The sequence below is a fragment of the Rhinoraja longicauda genome, chromosome 9 (genome assembly GCF_053455715.1).
Source record: "Rhinoraja longicauda isolate Sanriku21f chromosome 9, sRhiLon1.1, whole genome shotgun sequence".
NCBI classification, from domain to species: domain Eukaryota; kingdom Metazoa; phylum Chordata; class Chondrichthyes; order Rajiformes; family Arhynchobatidae; genus Rhinoraja; species Rhinoraja longicauda.
This window is the reverse complement of record NC_135961.1, coordinates 10,658,731-10,672,036: the sequence shown is the minus strand read 5'-3', so window position 1 is coordinate 10,672,036 and position 13,306 is coordinate 10,658,731. Positions and strand designations below refer to the sequence as shown.

The window sequence follows — 13,306 nt, the reverse complement described above, 5'->3', positions numbered from 1 at the left end:
GAATTTGTGGAATTCTCTGCCACAGAGGGCAGTGGAGGCCAAGTCACTGGAAGAATTTAAGAGAGAGTTAGATAGAGCTCTGGGGGCTAGTGGAATCAGGGGATATGGAGAGAAGTTGGGCACAGGTTACTGATTGTGGATGATCAACCATGATCACAATGAATGGCGGTGCTGGCTCGAATGGCCGCATCCTGCACCTATTTTCTATGTTACAACTTCATAAAACGCTGGTTACACTGCACGTGGAGTATTGTTTACAGTTTTGGTTGTCACAGTACAGGAATTATGTGGTTGTGCTGGAAAGAGTGCAAAAGTGATTCACTAGGGTGTTGCCTCAAGTTAGGGAAAAGTGGCCCTTTAAGATACTGTGCATTAAGTAAGGTACCCTTTTTATTATTCTATATTGCAATGAATATGGACTCGACCTTCCTTTGTAGTGAATCTTTACATTCCAGAAATTAGCATCATGAACTTATCTGGACTATTTCCAATGTGGGCACATCCTTCTAAGTGTGGAGATGAAAACCACACTCCGTGTGTTGCAAGAGTAAAAATACTCCAAGTACACTCACTTCTGCCATGTAAAGTTGTCACTTGTAGCAAAGGCCATATTTCATCAGCCACCCAAATTTTTAGCTTACATGATAAAGCAAATCTATGTTTCATGTACTTCAAGGTTCCTTTTGTTTTGCATCGTTTTGACCTCAGACCATCTAAATATTAATTGCTTTTTCATTCTTCTTGCATGTATCCCATCTGTCTACCTCTTGCCAACTCTCTTAATCTGTTTGCATCCATTTGTGTGATAACCTACTTTATTGTGTGATGGGCTATTTGGCTACGATATTTGGTTCCTTCATCCAAGTAATTGATATAGATTTTAAGTAGTTGAGGTCCAAGCACTGAAACCTGTTTAAGCCATCCACGTTCCGATTGTTAATCCAAAATTACCCATTTATCCCAATTTTGTTTTCTGTTTGTTATCCATGCCCCCTATCATAAGTTCATAAGTTCTAGGAGCAGAATTAGGCCATTCGGCCCATCGTCTACTCCGCCATTCAATCATAGCTGATCTATCTTTCCCTCTCAACCCCATTCTCCTGCCTTCTCCCCTATAACCCCTGACACCCTTACTAATCTGCAAACCTGGCCTCAAATCCTTCAATTCCTCATCCAAATCATTGATATATATCGTGAAGAGTAGCAACCCCAGCACTGACCCCAGAGGAACACCACTTGTCACTGCCAGCCAACCAGAAAAAGCATTCTTTATTGCCATTCTTTGCCTTCTGCCTTTCAGCCAAACTGCTGTTCATGCTGATACTATGGGCGCTCATCTTTTTTAGCAGCCTCATCTGTGGCACTATATCAAAGGTATTGCCAATACATGCCAATGTAATACCTCCAACCCCACAAATTAGTTTGTGTAACCTTTTAATGGAATTAAATGGATCATTGTGCTTATTTCTGCCTACAAATTAGAGAGATTATATTTGGAAGACCACAAAAGACAATATTCACTCTTCCCCATTGAGATTATTTCAGAATTTTCTTCCAATATGAATGACACTGAATATATCCATTCTTAACATCAAAAAACTTATTATAGTCATTTCTAGTTGAAAGACACATTTAACGATATATTAGTGTCAAAATAAACATCTTTCATTTCTGTCTTCAACTTGGAAAATATCGTATGCATTGCAGAAATATTAGAAATTGTGATTAATGCTGCAAGAGTCCATCCAATTTAGAATAGAATTTCAACTAGACAAATTAGAAGAAAAAATGCCTTTTGATATTGCCATAAACAGATCTTTGAAATTCAATTCTTAATGCATTCTCTGTTAATTTGAAAAATTATTCCTTTTGTTCAAATTCAAAGTTCAAATTCCCCTTAAGAGTTTCTTCAAATATTGATTTGTTTGTAATGAGTATTGCATGGTACATTTGGAAAATTTCCCGAAGCCCCAACTCTGCGTTTTTCTTCCCATCCTGAAATGGCAAATAAAATGGCCCAATAAGGTTTGGTTTCTTATTGTCACGTATACTGAGATGCAGTGAAAAGCTTTTGTTTGCATGCTATCCCAATAACTTAGATAATAGTATACATGAATATAATCAAGCCATATACAAGAACAACAGGTCGAACAAAGAGAAAAATATTGAGTGCAGAATGCAGTTTTTAGAAATGTCGCATTACAGTCCAATGTCTGCCATGAGGTAGATTAGAAAATTGGGACTATGACTTAGCTTGTGGGAGAACCATTCAGAAGTCTGATAATAGGGTTCTGAGTCTTGTGGTACATGCTTTCAAGCTTTTGCACTTTCTGACCAGAGAAAAGGGAATGACCAAGATGTAAATGGCCCTGGATGAAAAATGTCCTTGATTGTGTTGGCTGATTTCCTAAGGCAGTGTGTTCTCAGTGGAGTCATGGAGCAGATGCTGCAATATATGGAAGAATTGGGAGTAGGGGATAGAGTCTTTGCAGGAGACAGGGTGGTAAGAAGTGTAGTCTAGATAGTTGTGGGAATCAGTAGGTGTATAATAGATGTCAGTCGGTAGTCTATTTCCTGTGATGGAGCCGTCTACGCCACATCTGCGCCCAAGATGAGTTGATTCATACTAGGACATCAGAGATTTCTTCATTCTTTAGGGAACGGTGGTTCCCCTCTTCTGTCATAGATGAGACCCTCACACGTGTCTCCTCAGTACTCCGCAGCTCCGCTCTTGCTCCCCCTCCCCCTATTCGCAACAGGGACAGAGTCCCCCTAATCCTCACCTTTCACCCCATCAGCCAACATACAATCCTCTGACGTTATCACCACCTCCATCAGGATCCCACCACTAGTCACGTCTTCCCATCTCCACCCCTTTCCGCTTTCTGCAGAGCTGTTCCCTCCGCAATTCCCTGGTTAACTCGTCCCTTCCCAACCAAACCACCCTTCCTCAGGTACCTTCCCCAGCAACCGCAGGAGATGCAACACCTGTCCCTATACCTCCTCCCTCGACTGTCTAGGAACCCTGGCAGTCCTTTCAGCTTAGGTAGAGGTTCACTAGCACCTCATCCAACCTCATCTACTTTATCCGTTGTTCCCGGTGTGAACTCTTGGGTATCGGCGAGACCAAACGTGGACTGGACGATCGTTTCGCTGAACACCTTCGCTTAGTCTGCCTGGGCTTACGTGATCTCCGATTGCCAAACACTTTAACTCCCCTTCCCATTCCCACACTGACCTTTCTACCCAGGGCCTCCTCCATTGTCAGTGAGGCCAAATATAAATTGGAGGAACAGCACCTCATATTTCACTTGGGCAGCTAACAACCCAGCGGTATGAATATTGATTTCCCTAACTTCAAGTAATCCTTGCATCCCTTCTCACACCATCCCTCCCCCAACCTAGTCGTCGTACTAGTTTCACTGTTGTCCTGTTGAGTTTCATTGTCTGTATAACTCGTTATCACTTAGCCCACAGCCAACAGTGATCAGGTTCCATGATCATCGTTACTTTTTGGCATACCTTTCATTCATTTGTTCTATCTCTCTCATTCTCACCGTCTATATTTCCCTTTCCCCTGACTCTCAGTCTAAAGAAGGGTCTTGATCTGAAACGTCAACCTATTCTTTTTCTTCAGAGATGCTGCCTGTCCCACTGAGTTACTCCAGCATTTTGTGTCTATCTTCGGTTTAAACCAGCATTCGCAGTTCCTTCCCGCACATTCCTCCAAGGCCTGCCAGCCAGGAGGCAGAACAGAGAAAAGTAGCAGCGGGGAGGTTTAAAAAAAAAACACCTTGAGAACAGCTGAACGAGTATGTTTCCAGCCAAGAGGCCGAGCAGAGCCACAGCAGGCTGGTTCAAAAGAGCACTGTTTGATTGGCTCATTGGGGGGGACAGCAGCCAATAAGAAATAACGGTAGAGTGGAGTGCCTGGGTTCTGAGGTGCAAGTGCTGTGTTCTGAGGGCAAGTGTTGAGGCTTTGGCTCGACATTCACCAGAATGTTACCTAGACTGGACCACTTCAGTTATTAGGAGAGAATGGATAGATTGGGGGTTTTTTTCTGATAGAGCAGAGGAAATAGAAAAAAATAAACAATGTAACCATAAGTCCATGGGAGTGCAAGAGGTGGTCTGTAGTATTCTGATTGTCCAGATAGGTTGTTTCCAAATGTAACTGTTCCTGAACAATGAACACGTTGACACACACAGTGAACTCACCCAATGGGCTTACTTCCAACAACAAACAAGAGCACCTAGAATCACCCCAGCAGCTTCCTCTCTCCCCTCCTCTTTGGCTGGACTCATGAGTTCATAAGGACAAGGGTCAGACTAATTGGTACATTAACCATTAATTGGATCCAGCTATGGTTTGTTTGCCTGCGGCCAGGATCGGAGTGGACTTTAAAGGGGAAGTGTTGTTACAAAATGTATTGGAATATTTGGTGGCATGCCAAATTTATTTTAGCTGGTAGAAGCTTTGGCTCTCTTTCTTCATGATTGCATCCATGTACTGCGCCTAGGACAGGTCATCCAAGATGTTAACACACTGAAATTTGGAAGTTGTTGACTTTCTCCACCGCTGACCCACCAATGAAAACTGGCACATGATCTTCCAACTTCCTCCTTCTGAGTCAACAATTAGTTCCTGGGTCTTGTTGACGTTGAACAAGAGGCTGTTGCTGCGGCACCACTCAACGAGGTTCTATATCTCTCTCCTGTACATTGACTCATCACCTGTGATTCAGCTAACCACACCATCAGTTGTCGGTAAATTTATAGGTGGCTTTGGAGCTGTGCTTAGCCACACAATTGTGGCTGTAAACAAAGTAGAACTGGGGGCTAAGCATGTAGTCTTGAGGTACACATGTTAATTATCAGTGAGGAGGACATATTCTTACCGATCAGGTTGATTGGCATTTGCTGATGAGGAAGGTGACAATCTAGTTGCAAAGGCAGGCACAGAGGTACAGGGCTTGGAGCTGGTTGATGAGTTAGGACGGAATGATACTGTTGAATGCCGAGTTGTAGTCAATGAACAGCAGCCTGACATATGTGTTCCTGTTATCCACATGATCCAGAACAATGTAGAGAGCCAGAGAGATATCATCTGCTGTTGACCAGTTGTGATGATAGGCAAATTAAAGCAGATCCAGAACTTTTCTGAGGCAGGAGTTGATTTGCACCATACCCAACCTCTCGAGGCATTTCATTACAGTGTATCGCATATGGTGAGAGGTAGGAGGTTTCAAGGGATCTGAAGGGGAATGGAGCAGAGTGGTGGAATCTGGAATGTGCTGCTTGAGGGAGTGGTAGGAGCAAGGTAGTATTATAACATTTAAGAAACAAAGGGGACTATGAAGCCATCAGAGAGGAACTGGCCAAGGTCGACTGGAAAAGGATCCTAGCAGGAATGACGGTGGAACAGCAATTGCAGGAATTTCTGGGCTTAATCCAGAAGATGCAGGATCATTTCATTACAAAGCAGAAGAAAGATTCTAAGGGGAGTAAGAGGGTGACAAGGGAAGTTAGGGATGTAATAAAACTCAAAGAAAAGATGTATAACACAGCAAAGAGTAGCAGGAAGCCAGAGGATTGGGAAACTTTCAAAGGAAAACAGAAGGTAACAAAAAGGGCAATACGGGCTGAAAAGGTGAAGAACGAGGGGAAGCTGGCCAAGAGTATAAAGAAGGACAGTAAAAGCTTCTTTAGGTATGTTAAGAGAAAAAGTTAGTAAAGACAAATGTGGGTCCCTTGAAGGCAGAAACAGGTGGAATTATTATGGGTAACAAGGAAATGGCAGAAGAGTTGAACAGGTACTTTGGATCTGTCTTCACTAAGGAAGACACAAACAATCTTCCAGATGTACTAGAGAACAGGATCTAGGGAGACAGAGGATCTGAAAGAAATTTGCATTAGGCGAGAACTAGTATTGGGTAGACTGATTGGACTGAAGTGCTGATAAATCCCCAGGGCCTGATGGTCTGCATCCCAGGGTACTCAAGGAAGTGGCTCTAGAAATTGTTGATGGATTGGTGATCATTTTCCAATGTTCAATAGATTCAGGATCAGTTCCTGTGGATTGGAGGGTAGCTAATGTTATCCAACTTTTCAAGAAAGGAGCGAGGGAGAAAACGAGGAATTATAGACCAGTTAGCCTGACATCGGTGGTGATAAGATGCTGGAGTCAATTATTAAAGAGGTAATAACGGTGCATTTGGATAGCAGTAAGAGGATTGGTCCAAGTCAGTATGGATTTATGAAGGGGAAATCCTTCTTGATTCAACTTCTGGAATTTTTTGAGGATGTGACAAGTAAAATAGATGAAGGAGAGCCAGTGGATGTAGTGTATCTAGACTTTCAGAAAGCCTTTGAAAAGGTCCCACACGGGAGATTGGTGAGCAAAATTAGAGCACATGGTATTGGGAGTAGGGTATTGACATGGACAGAGAATTGGTTGGCAGACAGGAAGCAGAGAGTAGGAATAAACGGGTCCTTTTCAGAATGGCAGGCAGTGGCGAGTGGAGTGCCGCAAGGATCGGTGCTGGTGCCGCAACTATTTATAATATATATTAATGATTTGGATGATGGAATTAGAAGTAACACTAGCAGGTTTGCAGATGACACAAAGCTGGGTGGCAGTGTGAACTGCGAAGAGGATATTAGAAGATTGCAGGGTGACTTGGACAAGTTGAGTGAGTGGGAAGATGGATGGCAGATGCAGTATAATGTAGATAAATGTGAGGTTATCCACTTTGGCAGCAAAATCAAGGAGGCAGATTATTATCTCAATGGTGTCAGAATAGGTAAAGGGGAAGTGCACGAGACCTGGGTGTCCTTGTACACCAGTCACTGAAAGTTGGCGTGCAGGTACTGGAGGCAGTGAAGAAAACTAATGGCATGTTGGCCTTCATAACGAGAGGATTTGAGTATGGAGTAAAGAGGTCCTTCTACAGTTGTATAGGGCCCAGGTGAGACCACACCTGGAGTATTGTGTGCAGTTTTGGTCTAATTTAAGGAAGGACATCCTTGCTATTGAGGCAGTGCAGCGTAGGTTCACGAGGTTAATCCCTGAGATAGCGGGACTGTCATATGAGGAAAGATTGGAAAGACTGGGCTTGTATTCACTGGAGTTTAGAAGGATATGAGGGGATCTCATAGAGACGTATAAAATTATAAAAGGACTGGACAAGCTAGATGTTCTCAATGTTGGGGGAGTCAAGAACCAGGGGCCACAGTCTAAGAATAAAGGGGAGGGGAATAAAGAATAAAGGGGAATATATATTCTGGACCCATTGGGCCCATTCCTTATAGGGTTTCCATTGTGACTTGAGAAAAATTGCATTTCTTCTTTAAAATAAATTGCTTTAAAAAAAAAAAATCTCCATAAAATAAAAATGCTATGTAACACAACCACGCGAACAGCAACCCTAACAATCCGTGAACCCGTTAGCGGCGAAAGCCATTTACCTGTGGGCTGTGCGTGCAGCACTGATGAGCGGCGGGGAATGGCGGCGATGGTGAATGGGGCCGCCGGCGAACGGGAAGCGCCACCCATTTTGTTCCATCCAACTCTACGCCATTCCTCGTTGGGTGTCCATCGTGACATGGGACATTTGTTCTGAAATAAATGGCATATTTTTCTTAAAAATAAAATATAACCTATCTGGAATGTTTTTGCTATTTATGGGCAAAATCCTCTCTTGGAGATCCTCGAGACTGTGCCCTCATTCAGCAGCAGCGCCAGCTCGACTGCGACGGCAGTTGCATTGAGCGGGAAGAAACGGCTCCCCCCACGTGGGGACTCGGGGCAATCGGGTGTCACGCGGGAGGTTTTAGCCAATCATCGGACTCCACGTGGGGGTGAACGGCAGGAGCAAATCAGGAGATGCCAGCGAGCAAACAGAGCGGAGAGCGTTGGCGCTCCCCCACGTTGCAGCCAGACCAATCGGGCGTTAAGCGGGAGGTTGGAGCCAATAAATGGACCGCACGTGGGGGTGAGTGGCAGGAGCAAATCAGGATGCGCTGGCGACCAATCAGAGCGGGAAGCGCCTGCGCTCCCCCTATGTTGGACCCGGCCCAATCGGGCGTCGAGCGTGTGGTTGGAACTGAACACAAAATGGCAACTCTCCCCCAACTGCGGACGCGCCGGAACTGAACACAAAATGGCAACCCTCCCCCAACCGCGTACGTGCGGATCCGGTGGCCATCCGTTGCCCCAAAAGCTATCCTGCATTGGTGTAGCATCCTCCCCTCCCCGATTTACCCCCCTTCCCCCCCCACCACTCACCATCCCGCCTCAATCCCCCTTTTCACGCCCCCCCCACCATCCCTCCTCAAGCCTCCTTACCCCCCTCCTCCCCTCACTCCCCCTCCAGTCTTCGGGGCTCTCCGGCACTCCACCCCACTCCATCAAACTCCCTCCACTCCATCCCTCTCACCCACTCCATCCCTCCCCCCCACTCCATCCCTCTCACCCACTCCATCCCCCCTTCACCACCCACTCCACCCCCCTCTCCCACTCCATCTCCCCCTACTCATCCAGTCCATCCCACTCCCCTCCTACTCTCCCCCCTCTCCCCGCCACTCCCCTCCCCCCACTCCCTCTCTCTCCTCCCACCACCCCACCTCCCACTGCCATTCCCCTCCACTCCCGCACTCCCTCCATTTCCCACCTCCCCCTCTACCCCTCCCCTCCTCCCCCCCACCTCCACCACGCCCCCCATCCCCTTCCCCCCCACTGCCCCTACCCCTCCACTCCCCCTTACCCTCCCCCCCATCCCTTGGGCCCAGCAGCCCTACCGATGTGTGCACCTGTTAGTGAGCGGGGAGCATCCCCTGGGGCCGTGACGGGGGCAGCAAACCCTACTGATCCGTGGACCTGTTGGCGGCGAAAGCCACTTACCCGTGCCTCGTGCGTGCACGCTGATTGTTGGCGAGCGGCGGCTGGGGCCCGGCGGGAGGCGCGCACAAGTTGGCGGAGCGGGCGGAGGAGGAGAAGAAGGTGTGCAGCCGCCATTTTGTGGAGTCTTCGACGACGCCGTCGGTTGAAGCGGGCACTGGAGGAGACGCGGGAGGAGGAGGAGAAGGAGCTGCCCATTGGGCGTTGTATTCCGGTGATGGTGCCGGGCCTGGGCGGGAACGGGGACTCGACGTTTTGCCTGTAGTCCCACAATCAAATCTCAGAGATATACATATACATATATATATTATATATATATATATATATACACATATGGATATTGATATATATAATCGATATATATATATAGATATATAGATATAGATAGACAGATAGATAGACAGACAGACAGATATATGTATATCTCTGAGATTTGGTTTTGGGAATACAGGCAAAACGGTAAACGATTGAGCCACAATTTAAGCACCACCTAATCACCATTGTCCTGCCGACTGTTGATGAAAAGTTCAATTTAAATTGGTCTTATATTTTTAAAGTTAGAGAGATTTTAAAGTTTAAAAATTACCTTTCAAACCGATGTCTTAAAGGTCCTCAGCTTGTGACGTCACAATGGGACCCGCCTATAATTGCAACCCCCCCACCCGGAGGAGCGCAGTGCCAGAGAGAAGGCGAAAGGAGATGGCCGCTGGGAGGACGGCCGCTCTCCTGCTGCTGGCCACCCCGTATATATATATATACATCTATATGTATATATATCTATGTATAAAAGATCTGAGTTTTAGTAACAGATGGGTGGATGGAGTGAGTGAGTGAGTTAGTTAGTTAGTTAGTTCTGGAAAGGTTGTCCCTTGCATACACTGAACTGTATCTTCATTAAGCAGTTTCAAGGGCTTGCGCGAAATGTTTGTTTTAACAGTCCTCCCAAAATTTGTATTTCATTACTCAACTGTGCAGTTTATGAGAGGCTTCATACGTAATATTTCCCCAAGTGTCATGGGATATATCGTAAGAGATGAGATACTAAATTAACCTAACTGGAAATTCTTGCTATTTAAATAACTTCCAAGATCAGACATTCTACCTTGCATGAGGCCAAACGTTCTGCACAGTATGATTGTTTTCTGTAATCTCTTGCCATTTAGGAAGGTAAAATAATAAATGGAGTTAGGGGAGAAAGATACTAAATTTATCCTGTTGAATTAATATCATATTTTCTTGGAAAGTTTGAATAAACATTTAGTCGTCAATTGCACACAACTTCATAAACTTATTTGTAAGCGTGGATTACAGTCCTCTGTGAAGAACTTTTAAAAGGTTTATATGAGATGGAATGACATATGGAGTACAAATACTGTGCGTACCATGTATTGGGTAAAATGTAATTGTTCATGAGTTTCTTCATGCACATGGATCACTGAACACTCTGATGAAAGTAATTTAATCATTTTTTTATCTACCTTTTTTCTTTGGAGGTGATATAATTTTAAAAGTAATATTACATGAGTACAGATGGATATAGGCCAAAGTATTGAGGGGTTGAATAGCTGACTCCATTCCAACATTCTCAAAATTTACAACGGCCTTTTGAAAGATAGATCAATTATAACCTTCACAGGTTTACTTTTCACAACAGAATGGAAGCCTAATGCAAATCACAAGTTATGCATGATGGATTTTTTTTCCCTACCCTCTTTAATATGGAAGATGTTTTCAAAGTCTATCATTACTCTTGACTACAAGGTAGAGGCACTGATTATCAAGAAAATGTTTATAAAAGTGGCATAAATTCTTGTATTTTGCAAAGCCATGAAAATTGTAAAAGTGTAGTGTTGATGTTAAGGGATGAAATGTAAATGTATATTCTCTTTCTCTCTTTTCACAGATGCTCCAAATCCTGATCAGCATGATCTCTTCTGTCAGAAACTACAGCAATGCTGTGTAATTTTTGATTTTATGGACTCAGTTTCAGACCTAAAGAGCAAAGAGGTCAAAAGAGCAACACTGAATGAATTGGTGGATTTTCTCACATCCAGTAGAGGGGTGCTTCTTGAACCAGTCTATCCTGAAATAGTGAAAATGGTATGTGATAAGTGCCCATTATTTAGTTTTTTTTTGTGTTTACGGTTATCTTTCACTGAAAAAGAGCTATTATAAATAGATCTTTCTCAGAAAGAGAATTAATAAAGCACAAATCAATAAGAACATGTAAGATATCTTGAAATCCACTATTACCGAATGCAACTCTACAGTGCATCGTTTTAAAACTCAAGTTATGATATCAGTCGTTGTGTCTTTCTGGGATTCCATGTTTCCAGATTTGAATCCGGGAAATAATAACTTATTTGATTAACAAAGGTAAACCATTCCTCCTTGTCCTCTTCAACTATTGATATAGTCCGCATTTGCAACTATTTTACATAGTTGACCACACCAATCTCCTCCAGCACCATTCTTGGTTCTTTTTATTTATTCCATCTCATTGTAACCCAAGAATCGCCTGAAATAAATTATCTTCTTACTGGTATACAGTTCTAGAAACTTCCTGCTAGTTAAATATGGCAAATATCAACCCATTGTGTTCATACTCCTTGAACAGCAAATGAATAAAGTTAGAATCTCAATGACATTATGTTCATTGTCCGCTGCAAACTCCATTGTCCAATGTCATGAACTCCAGGATAAATTAATATCAAAAATCTGTAGATTCTTGAAATGTGAAAAACAAATAGCAAATGCTGGAAATGCTCAGGTCAAGCAGCATTTTCAGTGTGAGAAACAGTTAACATTTCAGATCCAAGACATTTCATTAGAACTAGAAAAAAATAAAACAATTTGATTTTTTTGTTGCAGAGACGATAGAGAAATAAGTGAAAGTCATAAGTGATACAGGATGAGTTAATGTAGTGGTTAGAGTAACAGTAAGATACACATTATGTGGCTTTGTCTGTGTAATGTGTTGTTAATAGCAAGACTATGGGACGTCCAGATGGCTGGACTTCGCTAGTAGAAAAAGAATAAAAGCCGACTCAAATTGACAACAGGCAGAAATGGCGTGTTCTGATACAGTCAGAAATATTGGAGAATTGGAGAAAATTGGAGAATTCAAAATTGAGTCCGAAAGGCTGCAACAGAAAACTCTTACTTGCAGCTAGGTGGCTAGTGAACCACGAGATCAGATTCTGACCATGCATATAAAATAATTTAAAATAATTTAAAATAAAACCTTTCCAATGGTAGCACCGAGAAGTGAGCATGGTGTGGGTCTTTGATGATATCAGCAGCATTTCCAGTAGATCCCTTCAGTGGTGGGGAGATTGGTAATGTCATCTTGGACTACTGCCAGGTAGAAGAAAGGTATTATTGAATGCGGTTCATTGCAGTTGAGAAGAATGAAAGGCAATCTTATTGAAACATGCAAAGTGCCGAGGGGCTGGACAGAATGAATGCTCAGAGAATGTTTCCCCTCATGGAAGAATCTGGAGGACATATTCTCAGGATAAGAAGGTGCCTGTTTAAGATGGAATGGAATACTTTCTTGTCACATGTGACTAGGCACAGTAAAATTCTTTGCTTGCATACCCAATGTATACAAATAGCAGCCACCTACGGCACTGACAAAGTTACAAAGCACGCCAGCTCCTCCTTTTGTTCTTTGTTCTCCCTCCATCCCAATTGTCCATTGTTCTTCCCCTCCCCCTCACGGCGGTCCCCCCATGCTGGGTCCTCCATTGTTCTTCTCCATCCCCCTCATGGCGGTCCTCACGCTCTCATCGACGGTCGACCATGGGTCAACCCGCGAGGCATCCCTGCGCCACGAGGCTTCACCGCCGCCGAGGTCTCACCACTGCCGACACCCCACCTCACTTCATGGTGCTGACCTGGGCCCCATCTGCCGCTCATTAAGATTAAGAAAAAGAAGAATTTCTTCCCTCACGGTTTTCAAGTCTTTTGAATTCCTTGTCCCAGAAAGCTGTGGAGACTGAATAATTGGAATGTATTCAAAGCTGAAAAAGGTTTTCAATCAATAAGTGGTGCAAAAGTTATGAACGTAAGGAACAAAAATGGATGAGGAAAATTAGATCAGTCATGATCTTATTAAATGGCAGAGAAGGCTTGAGGGGCTTACTCATAATCATTTTTTTAAACATCCTTCTGACCCACTGTAAAACACATTATTACTGCACATTTAACAACACTCACTGGAGTGGGAATAATGTTGAGGATTTTTTTTGCTAATATTCTTGAACATCATGCTCCAAACAATTCTGTTCGGTATAATATGATGGTTCCTATCCATGTTTTCTGTTGCATCAGTGTTTAGTTAACTTAAGATGGACACAAAATGCTGGAGTAACTCAGCGGGACAGGCGGCATCTCTGGAGAGAA

At 43.7% G+C, this 13,306-nt stretch overlaps 1 protein-coding gene across 2 annotated transcripts in view; it reads left to right on the top strand.

The window, feature by feature from the left end:
- ppp2r5a (protein phosphatase 2, regulatory subunit B', alpha isoform) overlaps positions 1-13,306 on the top strand; it is a 103,068-nt gene that overhangs the window by 25,413 nt on the left and 64,349 nt on the right. The window contains exon 2 of one of the 2 annotated variants that reach the window (XM_078404775.1): positions 10,803-10,999. The exons of the other annotated variant lie outside the window; for it this stretch is intronic. Within the exon in view, the coding sequence (XP_078260901.1) occupies positions 10,803-10,999 (197 nt within the window). The remainder of the gene's footprint in view (positions 1-10,802; positions 11,000-13,306) is intronic. 2 annotated transcript variants of the gene reach the window in all.